General features: G+C 40.5%; 1 protein-coding gene across 5 annotated transcripts in view; it reads left to right on the top strand.

Moving 5' to 3' along the window:
* The window catches only part of FBXL4 (F-box and leucine rich repeat protein 4), a 94,812-nt gene that overhangs the window by 44,865 nt on the left and 34,100 nt on the right, over nucleotides 1-15,847 (top strand). For all 5 annotated transcript variants that reach the window (XM_030555992.1, XM_030555987.1, XM_030555989.1 and 2 more), the window contains one exon: nucleotides 10,991-11,204. In XM_030555992.1, coding sequence (XP_030411852.1) covers nucleotides 10,991-11,204 — 214 coding nt within the window. The remainder of the gene's footprint in view (nucleotides 1-10,990; nucleotides 11,205-15,847) is intronic.

Genomic DNA, 15,847 nt, shown 5'->3' with positions numbered 1-15,847 from the left:
TGGGAAACTAGGCCTTGCATTTCTTTGTTGCACTGTTTTCATTTTGCATGCATGCCTGTCTTACCCACAGGTAGAGGAACTTCATTAAAATATTTCCAAACTGGGTCTCTTTTACAGCCTGCTGCCATGATAGGTTTTCCCTTCTAGTGAGTGAATGGTATGGTAGATCGCAGATCAATGAAGGCTACACTCAGAAAGACCTCAAGACTTCTGGAATATGCTTCTCAAACAGTTTCTCTTTTGTTTTTACTGCCTGTTCCACCCTTCTCACATTTATCTCCAGACTTCTTTTCCTTGTCCAGGTCTATTCCGCCTACAACAATCTTCTATTCATTGAACTTTTTGAAACTTCACACTTTCAGAGAGAGGTACACAAATTTGCAGAGGGACAATAGGGTTGAGGTCTGTTATTTCTCACATCTATATTTTATTTTTTTATTTAAACATTTTTGCTGTTAACAAGCATGTTATCTCTGGAGATGCAAATCCACAGTTTGAGAACTGCAAAACTAAGTAGCGGGTATCTTCTAAGATGAGCACTGAATCACATTGGGTAGATTGAAGGATTAACCTAAATAATCTATACAGAAGTCCCTGGAATCCCTTAAGATTGGGTCCCTATTCCATGAACTATTGGAACTTATTTACAAAACTTTTCTTAAACATTACATGAATATGTCTCATCCAATAGAATTAGAATTTATAATTCCAATTCCATGAGGAGGTATCTTTGAGCTATAATGTATCATAATTAAAACTGTCTTTAGATAGGTTTTTTTCCTCAAAAAGCATTTTATCAAAAAAATCCAATTTAAATAAAAAAAATCTGATTTTTTTTTAAATCATGGATTTTTATCCACTCTAACTCCCATTGACTTCAGTGGGGCCAGGATTTCATCCTATGTAATTTAAATTGACAGTGTTTCTCTAAAATAGCCATATCTAAATGATATTTAAGAAACATTCTTTGTTTATACTTTGATCAGTTAAACAGGTAAATATTCCTGGAAATCATTATTTTAAAATGTAAGGATCTAGAAAAAATGGAATAATTTAAGAACTCTGACTAAAGCAAACTGTATTGTTATGAGATGATAGAATGCTTCAGGCATATGAACATCCTGAGGCAAAGCTGATGGTAATTTAACTTATTGATAATGTCCATTAGGGTTATAGAAGAATATCGTAACTGTTACACTTCAGAGTATTACAGAAAATAACTAAACTCCTATAAATTGGGTAGAAATAAAGAGGGGAGGGGAACTGAAATGGAAAAAGGAGACACAGCAGGTATTAAAAAGTGAGATGAGTATTTGAATAATCTTAAATGAATCTGTGCAAAAATGACAAGTGTGGTGTGTAAGCAGGAAGAGACTATGAGGTATCTCATAACATAAACAACATTATTATTCAGTTGGTGTTAGAGACGTTGTAGATTAATTCTCACAAATGGAATGTGAGTGTAGATGGACATGACCTGCTCAGGAAAGTAAAGCAAGGGATCAAGTGATGCCGTGAAATATATCAAGACTCTGTACAAATGCTCTGAGGTGAAAGAGGAAAATCCTTCTGGATTAAAGGGACCTTATCAACTAAAAATTAATTTTTGAAAATAGATTACTTTATCTTTATACATTAGATATTTCTACTGTTTCACTTTAATAATTTACATGTTGGCCTTTATGCTCTTTGTTTACTTTTTAAATGTATGTTGTACAATGAAAATCATTAAGTTGATTATATTTTCAGTTCTTAGTGTTGCCATATTTGCATTTCATGCACTGAAAAAAAACCACACAAAATTGCTGACACATATAGGGACAGTTGTAGTACCTGAAGTTACTTTTAACTTGCTTTTTTGAATCTGTCTAGGTTTCATAATGTCTAGATTTCATAATGTAATTAGTCCCTTAAGTTTTCTAGATATCTGTTGTAAAGCTAGCATGGCCAAACACAGAACTGTCTGTGTTCTTGAATTCTAGGGACAACTCTTTTTTTGTTTCAGAGGGTAGAGGAAACATCTACGGCTAGCTGTTTTAGAGATAATATTAATAGCCTGGAAATGGTATATAATTTAGCTTACTTGTGGGAAGTGCAAGTGGGTTTTTGTTTTTTTTAAGGAAAAAAACGATCCAATGAACTTTTTTCCACTTAATCCTGTTTTAAAACCTTAGTGACACTCTGAAGTATTTACATTAATATAAGGTATGCAAAAGTTTTTTGACACTAGAAAATTCAGGATTTTAATTAAAATCTGTGAATGAAAACTTTATTCTTAACAGTCAGAACAGAAATGACAAGAGTACCAAGGTTCTACCGTGCCTAGTACGAAGCAGTGTTATAAAACTCTGGAAGCCAAGAGAGGAGCTCAAATGAGTGAAGTCATTGGTAGGGCTACGTTTATGTCACGGAGATCACAGAACTCATGGAATCCGTGGCTTCCAGAGACCTCTGTGACATTTTCTGCTTCAGTCCCAGGCTGAGGGACTGGAGCTATCAGCCAGTGAGGGCCATGGCAGGGTTCCAGCAACTGACTACATCCTCCTGAGAGGGCCCCCGCAGGGCTCCAGTGACAGGCGACAGCTTTCACTCGGGCGAGCAGCTGGGGATATCCAGTTTTTTCTTTTGGAAATACGGCCACTCTGCAGCTGCCATAAGTAGAGGGGGGTTCCCCCTGCAGCTCCCAGCCACCACAGGTGGAGGGGGAACCCTGCTGCTCTCTGCCAACATGACAGCGGAGGGGAAACCATGGAGCCGCAACAGCCTTGGATGCTGGATCCCCCATTTCTTTGAGTACTGTCCCTGTGGGTGCTCCACTTCAGGTGACGATGTGTCCTGGCACTGTTGATTGGAGATTTTGGGTAGCAGCGCCTGATCGGGCCACGTGTGCAGCAGCTGTCTTGTGGTGCCATTGGAGTCTCTTCAGTGTGCGAACGGCCTGATCCCCTCAATTCTTCTCAACTATCCTTGGCTGAAGATGGAGCTCGGGGCAGTGTGACAACTTCTTCCCCTAGAGATAGAAACATAGATAATTAGATAAAAATAGCTCAGTTAAAAATGTTTTTCCTTAGATAAGTTAGTTAGTTGTTAGTTTGAAAAAAAAAATCTTAGTTTTTCGTAGTTTCGCAGTTCATGGCTCTCTGTGGAACACGAACCATTAAAAAAGGTCCTGAGTGGACCAAAGCTTACTTTTGCCATGTCAAGCTTCCTGGCTTCAAAAGATGCGACTCTTGCAAGGGGGCTATGCCACGCTCTGATGGGCACTCCCTCTGCATGAGATGCCCCAGGCAGATGTACATACCGTCCAAGTGCATCCACTGCAACACTTTGAAGGCGAGAGCACATAAATCCTCATAGGAGTCTTCATTACACACCCTTGATGTTAGGAGGGCCATAACCTGCTACTTAGACAGGACAATCATAAATCCCCAAGACTGTTTGTTCTGACAACTGAACAATCCAAGGATGCTGCGATATCCAAGCAAAGACTTTCCAAGTGGATATCAGACTACATCTGATCATGCTATCAAACCCATGACATAGAACCCCCTTTCGGGATCAGGTCCCATTCTACTCAAGCCATGGCAAAATCCATGGAAATCCTGCATAACGTACCTATTTCGGATATTTGCAAAGCTGCCACATGGGTGTCAGAACATACTTTTCTCAAGCACTATTCCATTACACAGGACTCCAGGGTGGATGCCATATTCGGCCTTACTGTCCTTTACGCTGCTACTATGTATATAACTCCATGTCCCCCCAACCATATTGGGTACTGCTCTACAGTCACCTGAAGTGGAGCACCCACACAAACAGCACTCGAAGAAGAAGAGAGGGTTACTCATCTTGTGCAATAACTGAGGTTCTTTAAGATATGGGTCCCTGTGGGTGCTCCACTACCCACCCACCTCCCTATTACTTTGGAGTTCGACATGAGGACTCTACGGTAGAGAAGGAACCGAGGGGGTTGGGCCATGCATGCGCTGAAGAGACTCCAACGGCACCACGAGACAGCTGCTGCGCACTTGCAGCCCGACCAGGCGCTGCTACCGAAAATCTCCAATCAAAGGTGCCAGGACACAACAGTCACCTGAAGTGGCGCACCCACAAGGGGACACATTTTGAAGAACTTCAGTTACTGCACAAAGTGAGTCACCCTCTCTTCCCATTTTGTCACAGTTATTTTTAGTAAAAGTCACAGATAGGTCATGGCTTCCGTGAATTTTGGTTTATTGCCTGTGACCTTTACTAAAAATAACCATGACACAGCCTTATGACACAGGGCTTGGCTACACTTGCGAGTTACAGCGCATTAAAGGAGCCCTGGGCACACTGGCTCACTACCTATCCACACTGGCAAGGCAAGTAGAGTGCTCTGACTCCAGGGCTAGAGAGCTTCTGGTACTCCATCTCGGCGAGTAGAATAACGTTTGATGCGCCCCTGCTGGAGCGCTCCAGCATCAGTGTGAACGAGGTGTTGCATTACTGCGCTCTGATCAGCCTCTGGAAATGTCCCATAATCCCCTTAAGTCAAGTGGCCACTCTTGTCATTGTTTTAGATATGCCCTTTGAAAGCTCCGTTTGACAGCCGGCATGCTTATCTGCTCCGAGAGAAAGCAAGCATTACTATGGAATGCTGTGTGTGTGAGAGAGAGAGAGGTGGGGGGGGGGAGGGGGAGGTCTGCTGCTGTCTGAACTTACAAGACAGCATGCTGACATGCTCTCAGCCCCCTAAAAACCCACTCTCTCTCTCTCCCCACATACACACAACACACTCCCTGTCACACTCCACCCCCACATTGCAGCCACTTGCATGCTGGGTTAGCTACCTTAGTGCACTGCTCTCTCTGGCCATTGCAAGAACTGCTAATGTGGCCACGCCAGTGCGCTGGCAGTTGTCAGTGTGGACAGCCTACAGTGCTTTCCCTACTACACTCTGTGAAAGCTGGTTTAACTCAAAGCGCTCTGCATCTGCAAAGGTAGCCATGCCCTTAGTCATTGTTGATTAGAAAGAATCTGAGTGGCTAGAATCTACTGTCATTATATATTATATAAAGGAGACTAATGAAGTTGCACATTGTTCAGGGAGAGGAGTTGTCTTGCTTAAAATACAGAAATTCTTCTCCAAGCTAAGTAGGGTGACCCCACATCAAGAAGAGTGGACTGAGACAAGTGACACCAGGATGGTATGTCTCCCTCTAGAGTAACAATATAAAATGTAACTGCAAGATTGGATAGGATTATGTAGTCAGAAAGCCAGGGAAAATGGCTCGCATGCTGAGCCTCAGCCAATCACTGTTCAAGCTTTCTGATTGGATGAGTCCGGGGCTGGGAGCCAATCAAAAACAAGAGGCAACCTTACGCGGCAACAAGCTACTGTGCTGCCTTGAAGCCAGTCAGAAGCGACCCGCTTCCAGCTCCATACTAGCACTGTATAACACAACCTGGAAGTGATTTCAAGAAAACTTTATGCAAAGTGAGCATCAAAAGGGTGAAACAAGTGTTGTAGGGGTGAAACAGGCAGTCAGTTGCAAATTGTCAGAAGTCCGAGGACTCCCTGTAGTTTGATAGTTTAAATTTGTCCCTTTCCTATCAAAGGAATCACTTAAAATTGATTTCTCTCTCTCAAGCCAATTTGCTTGGACTTATAAAGGAGAGCATGCATACAGAATTAGTTAGTTCTAAAGTATGGTTACTTGAGGACTCACTAAAGAGGGTAAATTCAACAAGACAATCTTTAGTTATTTATATTAAAGATAGAAGGAGAAATACAGTCTTTAAAATGAAATCTCACCACTTCTGCTTATCTTGGGTAACCCTGCAACAGGGGAATAATCCTCTCCACAGGGTTTACCTGGGCATTAGTTGTACTTCTGGATTTTGCAGTTTACTCTGGGGTCCCACATGGATGGTGACCTTTGTTTTGTTTTGTTCCAAAGGGCAACCCTCCAATTTCTCTTGGACACTTTCTACTCTGTTTCTTTGCTGCTTCCATCAATATCCAGTAGATGGCATTGGTGTGGAACAAGTTTGTTTAATCATATTCTTATCGGAGGGTGTGTGTTTGATTCATTTCAAAGATTATATTTCAGCACTAGCCCACATTAATTGCAGTTTATTTTAATTCAGAGCTTTACTCTAGTCCGGTGTGTACCTCTCTTAATGTTCCCTTTCCTTCTTGCATCATACAGCTCATGCCACTTCTACAGGGAAACACTCACTCATTCAGAAAGAGTACAAAGAAAGTCCCCTACTAAATCTACTGGACATGGTTCATATGTTCTTTGATTGTATTAAACATTTCACATCATTTAGATCTCGCAACACAAGATACTATCCAGGTAGAGAGAGTGTGAGAGATCTGACTGACAAGGCAAACAAATGCACAGTTTGGGGTAAAGACAAGGTGGTTTGGATTTCTTGGGGTAACAAGCAGTTAGACCTATGTGACCTTCAGTTTTCTGGGTTTCACAGCTGTTTTCCCCACCCATCTCTTGATCCACTTGCATTGTACAATGGGCCACTTTGTCTAGAAAAGCAGGGTATTACTTTGTTTGGTATCCTTTTGGGACTTTTTTCAGCTACATTGGGTGGGAGAAAAAGACTTTATTCGTATGTAAATTATGAGAAATTCTTGCCCATAGTATTCTCCTTTAGCTCGCTTTTTGGTCTCTCTTACTGCGGAGTGGAACTCATAACCTTTGCTGATCTGTAGCTTCTTAGACAAAGTGTGAATCATTTTCTCACTGTCTTTATTCTTAGGTGGAGTTCAGTAGTAGGTGGATCCCATTTGGGGATAAACAGAGGTGGATAATTTTTCTTAATTTTGAGGGCCATAAGGAAGTAATAGTTATCAGTCATTCAAGGCATATCTGTTATCTATACTCCTTACAGTTGATAAGATCTCTGGCCTTCTGATCTTAATTTTTAATAGATCTTGGAGTACCTTGGCAATTGTAGGAGCCTGGAAGAGTGCTAATGTTGTGCCAGTGCTCAGAAATGACAAGTAGGATGACCTGGGTAACTATAGGCTGGTTAGCCTCAAATCAGTCCCAGACAAAATACAATTATGAACACCAGAGTTCTGAACTGACTGGTCAACCATACACCTAATTTGGAACCAGAAGTATGCAATCAGGCAGCAGCAGAGACCAAAAAAAGAAAATACAGTACAGTACTGCGTTAAAAATAAACTACTAAAAAAAAAAGAGAAAGTTCAAAAAAAATTGACAAGGTAAGGAAGCTGTTTCTGCGCTCATTTCTTTTAAACTAGGATGGTTAAAAGGTGCATTTTTCTTCTTCATAGTAAAGTTTCAAAGCTGTAGTAAGTCAGTGTTCAGTTGTAAACTTTTGAAAGAACAACCATAACATTTTGTTCCGAGTTAGGAACATTTCACAGTTATGAACAATCTCCATTCCCGAGGTGTTTGTAACATTGAGGTTCTACTGTAGTGGAAAAGCTGATACAATAGATAAAGAATTACAGGATAGGAATATAATTAATCACAGTCAACATGATTTTATGGAAAATAGGTCTTGTCAAACCCGGTTTCATTCTTTGATGACACTAGAAGTTTGATTAATAAAGGTAACTCCTTAGATGTGATATATTTAAACGTTTATATGGCATTTGAATTAGTACTGCATGGCATTTTGATTAAACTGTTAGCACTATACAATATCAATAAAGCACTCATTAAATGGATTAGGAGCTGGCTAATGGCAGATCTCAGAGTAGTTGTCAGTGAGGAGTCGTCATCAAATGAGAGTGTTTCTAGTGGAGTTCTGCAGGGATTGGTACTAAACCTGATGCTATTCAACATTATTATCAATGATCTGGAAGTAAATATAAAATCACTGCTGATAAAAAATTGTGGATGAAGAAGATTGGTGAAGTGGTAAATAATGAGGACAAGGCAGTCATACAGAGCAATCTATGGCTTGGTAAGCTGGACTTCTTCAAAAAAATGTATTTTAATGCAGTCAAGTGCAAAGTTATACATCTAGGTACAAGGAATGCAGGCAATACCCACAGAATGGGGATTTACTGTACGTAAAGCATTGACTCTGAAAAGGGGTTAGTGGTCATAATGGACATGCATCTCAATATGTGCTCTCAGTGCAATTCTTTGGCAGAAAAGGCTAATGTGATCCATAGATACATAAATGGAAATAGTGAGTTAGGGGCAAGAAGTTGTTTTACCTTTGTATGTGGCATTGGTGGGACTGATACTGGAGTACTGCATACAATTCGGGTGTCCACATTTTAAAAAGGATGTTGAAAAATTAGAGAGAGGGCACAGAAAAGAATCACGAAAATGATTTAAGAGTTGAAGAAAATGTCTTTCAATGAAAGATAAAGAGCTCAATCTGTTTAGTTTATCAGAAAGAAGTGACAATTATAATGTATTAAGTATCTTCACAAGGAGAAAATAGTGGGTACTAAAGAGCTCTTTAGTGTAAGAAGGCATAACAAGAACCAGTGGCTAGAAGCTGAAGCTATACACATTCAAATAGAAAATTAAGCATTTTTTAACCATGAGGATTAAACTAGAACAAACTGCCAAAGAATGTGATGGAGTCTCCATCTTTTGATGTCTTCAGATCAAGAATGAATGACTTTCTAGAATATATGCTTCAGTCATACAGGTTATTAGGCTCAATACAGAGGTAACTGGGTGTAATTCAGTAGTCTGTGATATATAGCGGAAGTTGAATGAGGTGATCTAACAGCCATATTTGGCCATAAACTCTATGAATCTGTGACATGGTCCTAGAAAAGCCTACTAGCTATTCTTATTTTTCAGTCATCAGTGTTGAATTTGCTAGGTGTTTTCTCATTACAACTGTAGTGAATGTAAAAACTGCAGATGGGTAACAGGTGTTTACCAAACTTGGATTTTACATAGCAGTTGACTCAATAGAGAGGCACTGAGGTTGCTCAAAAAACAATTGAAGAGGTTTAGAAAGGGGCCTAACTAGGGTTCTATCCTAAGCACCACATTTGTACAGCTACTTTGTTGACAAGCACCTCCCAAAATGGGGGACTCCTCCTTCCTTTTAGGGGGCTATGGTACTTCCAGTCCAAAAGGAAGGTGCCTCATTTTCCCTCTTAATCCACATATTTCGTGCACTAACTGTTTAGGGGGAAAGAAAATAGACTCTAGGGCTTCCCCTTTCATCTTGCACGCTAACAGAAAAAATGAGGAAGAAGAGGGCATGGTATAGGGAGAAGGAGAAAGTGATAGAAAATGAAAGGGAGAGTGAGGGAAAAGGAGAGGAGGTTGATAATGTAAGGTATGGAGTAAATGAGGGAAAATGACTCATTGGAGAGAAAGAAAGGGGAGGAAGGATGGGATGAATGAGTGTATAGCTAGATTAGACTTCTGCCAGAAAGAGAAGGCTTGGAGACTTGATTGTTTGGACACTATGTGAAGGAAGCCAAGGAGTTCAAGTGTCCTACTGTTTAGGATGCTTGAGGCATGTCAACATCAGACTTAGAGTGGTAATTTAAAATTGTAACAAAACAGGATCACTGTTATATTTGGTTGTATTTGAAGTCAAGAATAACTGGTAAGTCACAAGAAAGGAACAGAGTTCAACTTTCACTTCCTAAACTTAGTTTGCAGGGCTGGAAGTAAGAAAAAAATGTTTGTAATTTAAACAAACTCAACACCTTTTTTTCCAAACCCTTTTCCCAGTAGAGTTGTGCTTTCGGGCTGCTCTAGTAAAATTAACTTACCACTACCAGTAATGTAGTATCTTCTGCTCTTCTTACTTTTGTTAAATGTAAACCTTATTGCAGGCCCACCAACAGCAATTCCGGGTCCCAGGGCAGAACAGTCAATGGGTCCCCTTTGGTGCCCAGCGAGCTGCCAACTGTGCTGCTGGATGCACTCTTCCGACACAGCCAGGGCTTCTACATGCGCCTGCCTCACCTCCACCACGTTCTGCTGCTCTCCCTGGTGGGCAGGAGCCCAGGCAGGAGCAGGAGGGAGGCACTTTTAACGCCGGCCCTCCCAGTCGCTGCTCTGCAGCCTTGCCCAGCAGCTACCAGAGAGAGCCTGACTGGGGAAGAGGTGGCTTCCGCTCCCTGCCTGGGTTGGCTGCCGGAGACCCCAGCACCCAAGCCTGGGCAGAAAGCGCAATTCACCTCCCTAGCCAGGCTCTTTCAGGCAGCTGTTGCGCAGGGTTGCAGAGCAGCATCTCAGTGGCTGGAAAGGACTGGTCCCGCCCTTTCCACTCCTGGCATCCGGGCCATGCATTGCCCAGGTCCATCCCTGCCCTGCCTCTTCCCACCCTTTCGCGCCCCCCCCTTCGCCGTCAGTGCCTCCAGCATACCGCCAAACCGTTGGCGGCGGACGGGAAGCACCTGGGGGGGATGAGAACAATCTGATTGGCGGGACCTGGTGCTGGAGGGGGAGGAGGGGCCTGCCAGTGGGTGCCCAGGAGCCCTGAGGCCCACCCAGGCAATTTAAAAGGGCCCAGGGCTCCCAGCCGCCACCGCGGCAGCGATGGTGGCCGCAGGCCCCAGGCCCTTTTAAATCGCCCATATCTCTGGGTAATTGCCCCCCACTGTCGGCGGGTCTGCCTTATTGTATGATTCATTGGAGAACACCAAAAACTATCCAGGATATGCAACATGTTTGAGTGAATGTTGATGGAGTAAACATAACTTTCGGAATATCTTCACTTTTGAGTGCTTGATCTCTTACCTTGACATCAAATTAACCCATGATTTTTTTTTAGTTTTTTTCCATTTAATAGATTTCCTCAGGTCTGTTACAATCAATTTACTTTAGCCTAACCTTGCATATTTTTAGTTTACAGATTAAATTAACAGTGTGTAAGTGATGCAAGTTGAAGAATATTTTTTTTAAGCAAGGAAAATGTACAACAGTATCCACTTATTTTTGACAGTGTTACAAAATTTCCACAGAAAACTATATTCCCTCCCTTTAATTCATATATTACGTGCTTTTTACAGGTTCCTGAAAGTTTGTGGCACTGAACTAGTGCGCCTTGAGTTGGCTTGCGGCCATTTCCTCAATGAGACTTGCTTGGAGGTCATTGCTGAGATGTGTCCAAACCTTCAGGAATTAAATCTCTCCTCCTGTGATAAGCTACCACCTCAGGCTTTCAACCACATTGCCAAAATGTGCAGTCTTAAGCGTCTCGTCCTTTATCGAACAAAAGTAGAGGTAGGAACAACTATTTTTAACCTTTACAATGAGTATTTTGATTCCTGCTAAAATTGTAAGTGGTTTAATTAACAGTTAACAAATTAAAATCATATGAATAATGCAAATAAAAAATGTATTTATTTGTATTTTTGTATTTACCAAGGTAGTTTCTGGATTTTTAAAAAATAGTAGAAATTTACTTTTTTGGTCATTTTATAATCCATATACAAAACTGGTGGTCTTTAATTTTTTTTTGAAAGGTCAGGAGAGTGCCCTATTGAAATCTTAGTAACAGCTCCTTACTGTTACAAAATATGCTGGAGTGCTACTAGTCCATTTCAAAATATCAGTCCATTAATTACAAACTGCAATTGACAAATGAACAAATCACATTTTGTGATGTATCAATCTTGTTTAGTAATTAATTTGCTAATTATCCAAAATCACGTATCTAGGAGTTACTATTTAGTAAAGTTCTACTGTATTTTTTATTGTCAGGTATTAATTTAGGTATTGGACCTGAAATATTTTTGGACAGCATTTTCACATATAATTATCCTTATTGCAGTTGAGTAGTTCTACAAAGTATCAACATGTTATTTCCCATAACAAAGGTAGTGTCACATTTTTTAGGGCCTATATCACTGTCTTTGTATTTGTTTTTATGTTTGTGATTCGCTAAGTCAGAACTCATTTTCTAGTCTGATTTTTGACACTGTGCAGCTATGTCCCACTTCTTATTCACACCACATTGTAAGGTTACAATCTAGCTCTTTAGCAGTACCCCTTAAACCAGCATGACTTTAACCCAAGAGACAAGTTTAAACAACTAAGCATGCACAGCATTCCAAGTTGCCATATGTTTTGAGCATTGTAATGAAGAAATGAGAAAAGGGAGGTGTGGTGGGGCGGGAATCTGAACACACACATATGTTCCAACTTGACCAAATTCATCCTTGGAACTAGGCAGTGGAACTCTCACTGAAGTCAGTAGGAGTGGTACCAGTTTATGGCAGGACTACATTTGACCCTGAGTCTTAACTTCAAACATATTGAATTGAGTTTGTTCAAACTTCTATGAGAACTATAAAGCAAGCCCTGCTTGAAGTTCCTAGCTTCAGTTGTTTTTTTAAATATTGCGCTTGCATAGCTCCATTTGAAGAGAGGTCATTAAGAAAGGGCCACCGAAATGGAGAAGAGGCAGGGAATGAGTTAGGAAAGGGTGAGGTGGTATTATGGCTGTGCTATTTGCATCTAGCCAGAAGTGCAAGTTTCTCACCTCTAAACTGGATCAGATACAGCTAGGCTTGGAAGGATTAGATTTTTATTGGTAAATGTTAATTTCACCATAGACACAGACTAACAAAAATATTTATATTGATAATAATCAAAAATGCAGATAGGCAAAGTAAGAAAAATGCTATGTGAGAACTTATCAGAGCTGGATTTAAGGATATTTACTTTGTATATTTTGTCATGGTGTTACCAATTTGGGTTGTAATGGTTATAAGGCTTTAACTTTTTGAATCTCAGTCTACTGTCAAATAATTGACTGACACCCCCTGTTGCCTGCTAATACACATTTTTAATTATGGGGATAATACAAATAAAAAATGCTTAAAATCCATAATTTTGTGCAACTCCGAATTTAAATAGATAAAAATAGAAAAAATGCTTAAGAATAAACATTGATGTTATCCTTCAAAATTATATTTAAAAACTCCAAATTTTGCCAAGCCTAAATACAACATATTTATCTTGTGTGTGTGTCCCAGGAACCATGGGACTTGTGTTACTGTCCACTGTAAAGTCTCTGCACAAACTATTAATTTCCCACTAAGGTGGTGTTGGAGACACTGAGGTGCTCAGTGACTCTAATATCTTCGTTGAGGATATCTCTTCTGAGATAGTTCAGGATTTCATAGCCACTATCCCTGGTAGTTTCTGACTCAACTTACTTATCTGGCCACATTCTTGACTGGTGTTTGTGTTTGGGACTGGACGTGGGAGAACTAAAAATTTTACCCATATCATAGGCCAGGTATGGTATTCTGCAGTTTCAGGTTGCAGTACTCCTCTCCATTTAGGATTTATTTTGATGGTCCACTCTTGGAGGTTAGTTGAACTCTGAGTGTTTCTGGATCGCTGTGAGGGGAGATATTTTCCCAGCAAACTCAATCTATTGATAGCTTACTGGGACAATATATTGATCTTCTGTCCTCCAACATCGATGAAATGCACCTTAAACATTGTCACCCTCTAAGATTTGTCCCCACCCCCTTATTTAAAGTAGCTGTGAAGAGGTATGAATTGAGGTGTCTACAGAACACTGACAAACATCCAGTTCTATAGATCCTTCATCTGACCCATCCAATGTTTTCAAATGTTCTACCTAGTATTTTCAGTAGAGATTGGAACATGGATGAGGGTTCAGTGGCTTAAATTCCATCTGGATAAAATGAGAGATGTTGGTAAATTGGGAGCAGGAATTAGAAAAGATGGCCGGGGTTATATCTGCCACTTTAAAGAAAGGTATGTTCCCACTATTTATTACTATAGTCTGAGAGTAGCGTTGACCCCTAGCTGCTGTTAGATGATCATTTAAGACTCAGATATGTCTGATGAGAAGATACTAATACCTATCTCATATATAGCACTTTTCATCCATAGAGATCTCAGTGCTCTAAATCCCCATTTTACATATGTGGATACAGGCATAGAGGTAAATTGACTTGCTTCTTGGTCACCCAGGAAGCTGGTGGCAGAGCTGAGAATAGAATCCAGGTCTTCTGAATCCCAGTTCAGTGCTCTGTCTGCTAGGTCTCATTGCCTCTCTGAGATTGCAATAATTTATTTTGGATGCAGACCACTTGCAAGATCCATACCTTTGTTACAATGCACTGCAGTAATCTAATTTGTACTGTATGTGGGACTACACCATATATCAACTCAGGAACTGAAGCTAGTGCAGAATGTGGTTGCTCATTCGTTATGTGAAATTTCTCACTCTGAGCTAGGGTGACCAGAGGTCTCGATAAAATTGGGGGACTGTCCCGATTTTTAGGCGTTTGCCCTGCATCTCAATCGATGTTTGGTCGGGACGCAATTTGTCCTGCTATTTCACACTCCTGTTTTGTTTTGTTTTGTTCTGCCGGCGGTACTCCACCTTTTTTTTCCTTTTTTTTTTTTTTCCCCCTTCTGCCAGCGGGACTCCTTTTTTGTTGTTGTTGTCTGTCTGTCTGTTTGTTTGTTTGTTTGTTTGTTTGCTCTCTGTCTATCTCTCTGCCAGTTGGACTCAGTTTCCTCCCCACCCCCCCAGTGCCGGCGGGACTCCCTCGCCTCTCATGTGTCCTGATATTTTCTTCATCCCATCTGGTCACTCTACTCTCAGCTCATGATCTACACTGGCTACCTGCTGGTTTCTGGTGGAGTTTAAAGTGGTATTTTTGATTTATAAAGTTCTAATTGACTTGAGACTGTCAGTTTGAGAGACCATCTTTCTTTCCAGACCATACTGCCACAGTTATGATCAATGGATGTGTGTGAGCCAGAATCCCTTTTACTTAGAAGAGATGGAGCTGCTAAGAAGCCCTTAGCTTTGGAATTCATGCACCACTCTCTCATCTTCCATTCCAAAATAGCCCAAAGCTGTTGATCTTTGGGGCATACTTCAAGGGTCATATTTTCTCACAGGCTTTTGGGAAGGAAGAGGTGATCTGGGGGCAGGGATCTGTGTGCCAGGAAGCAGGTATTTTGGGCTGGGGTGGGTTTGTTCTTTTTCTAATTTAGGTAGGCTGATGGCTTTGCTTTTGTTTAGATTAGTGTGATTGCATTCTTAACATTTAGCAAGGCACATTGAGTTTTGGATAGGTGCTGTTTAATAAATGGTGAATAAGTGTAGATAGGAAATTTTGTCAGGGTCTGACAAAGCGTGTTGTAGTTTAAAACTAATGTTTCGGTTCAGTGCCAGAAAGGGGCATACAATTGAAGTTGCATAGGGAGCCATAATTTGTGTTTTGGAGGTCTATCTGAATATTGTTACATCCCTATTATCAGTCAACATCAGGTGATAACAGTAATCAAATCTTAGATACTTACTTAAGTAGATTTTTGTTAATTAATGGAATGAGAGCTGTGTGTTGAAGTAGTTAATTACTACTTTATATAGTTTTACTGACTCTTTTGTTCCTAGTTAGCTAACATTTAAAATCTGAGATCAGTTGCTGTGGTATTGTAAAAAGCTAAGGTATGATCTGAAAGTGACGGAGAATTGTATTGTTCCTGGCTACAGTTTTGTGGAATGTAATTCCAGATAAATTGTTAAGATTAAGTGTAGAATTGTCTGAACCAAGTATATGCTAAAAGATAACTAGAATTGTTAAAGTTAGTTTTTGTGACTGTCTTTTCCTATATGGCTGTAGGTAGTTGAAAAGAAATTTAATTTAGAGGCAAACCTATTTATATAGACTGTCCTATTCTGTGAGTAGTGTGTAGATGCTGGTCACAAACTATTTACATCACACAAGGTAAATTTTCTAATAAATTACATGAACTAATCTGGCAGGAAACTTATATGTTGCTTATGGTATAGGAAGTCATTTATCAACTCAAATTTCTTAGCCTGCAGGAGAAATACTTTCAAGGGGTAAAGAAAATGAGGA

This window comes from Gopherus evgoodei, chromosome 3 (genome assembly GCF_007399415.2).
Source record: "Gopherus evgoodei ecotype Sinaloan lineage chromosome 3, rGopEvg1_v1.p, whole genome shotgun sequence".
NCBI lineage: Eukaryota > Metazoa > Chordata > Testudines > Testudinidae > Gopherus > Gopherus evgoodei.
Note: the sequence above shows the minus strand (reverse complement) of the source record. Positions and strands in the feature narration are given on the sequence as shown.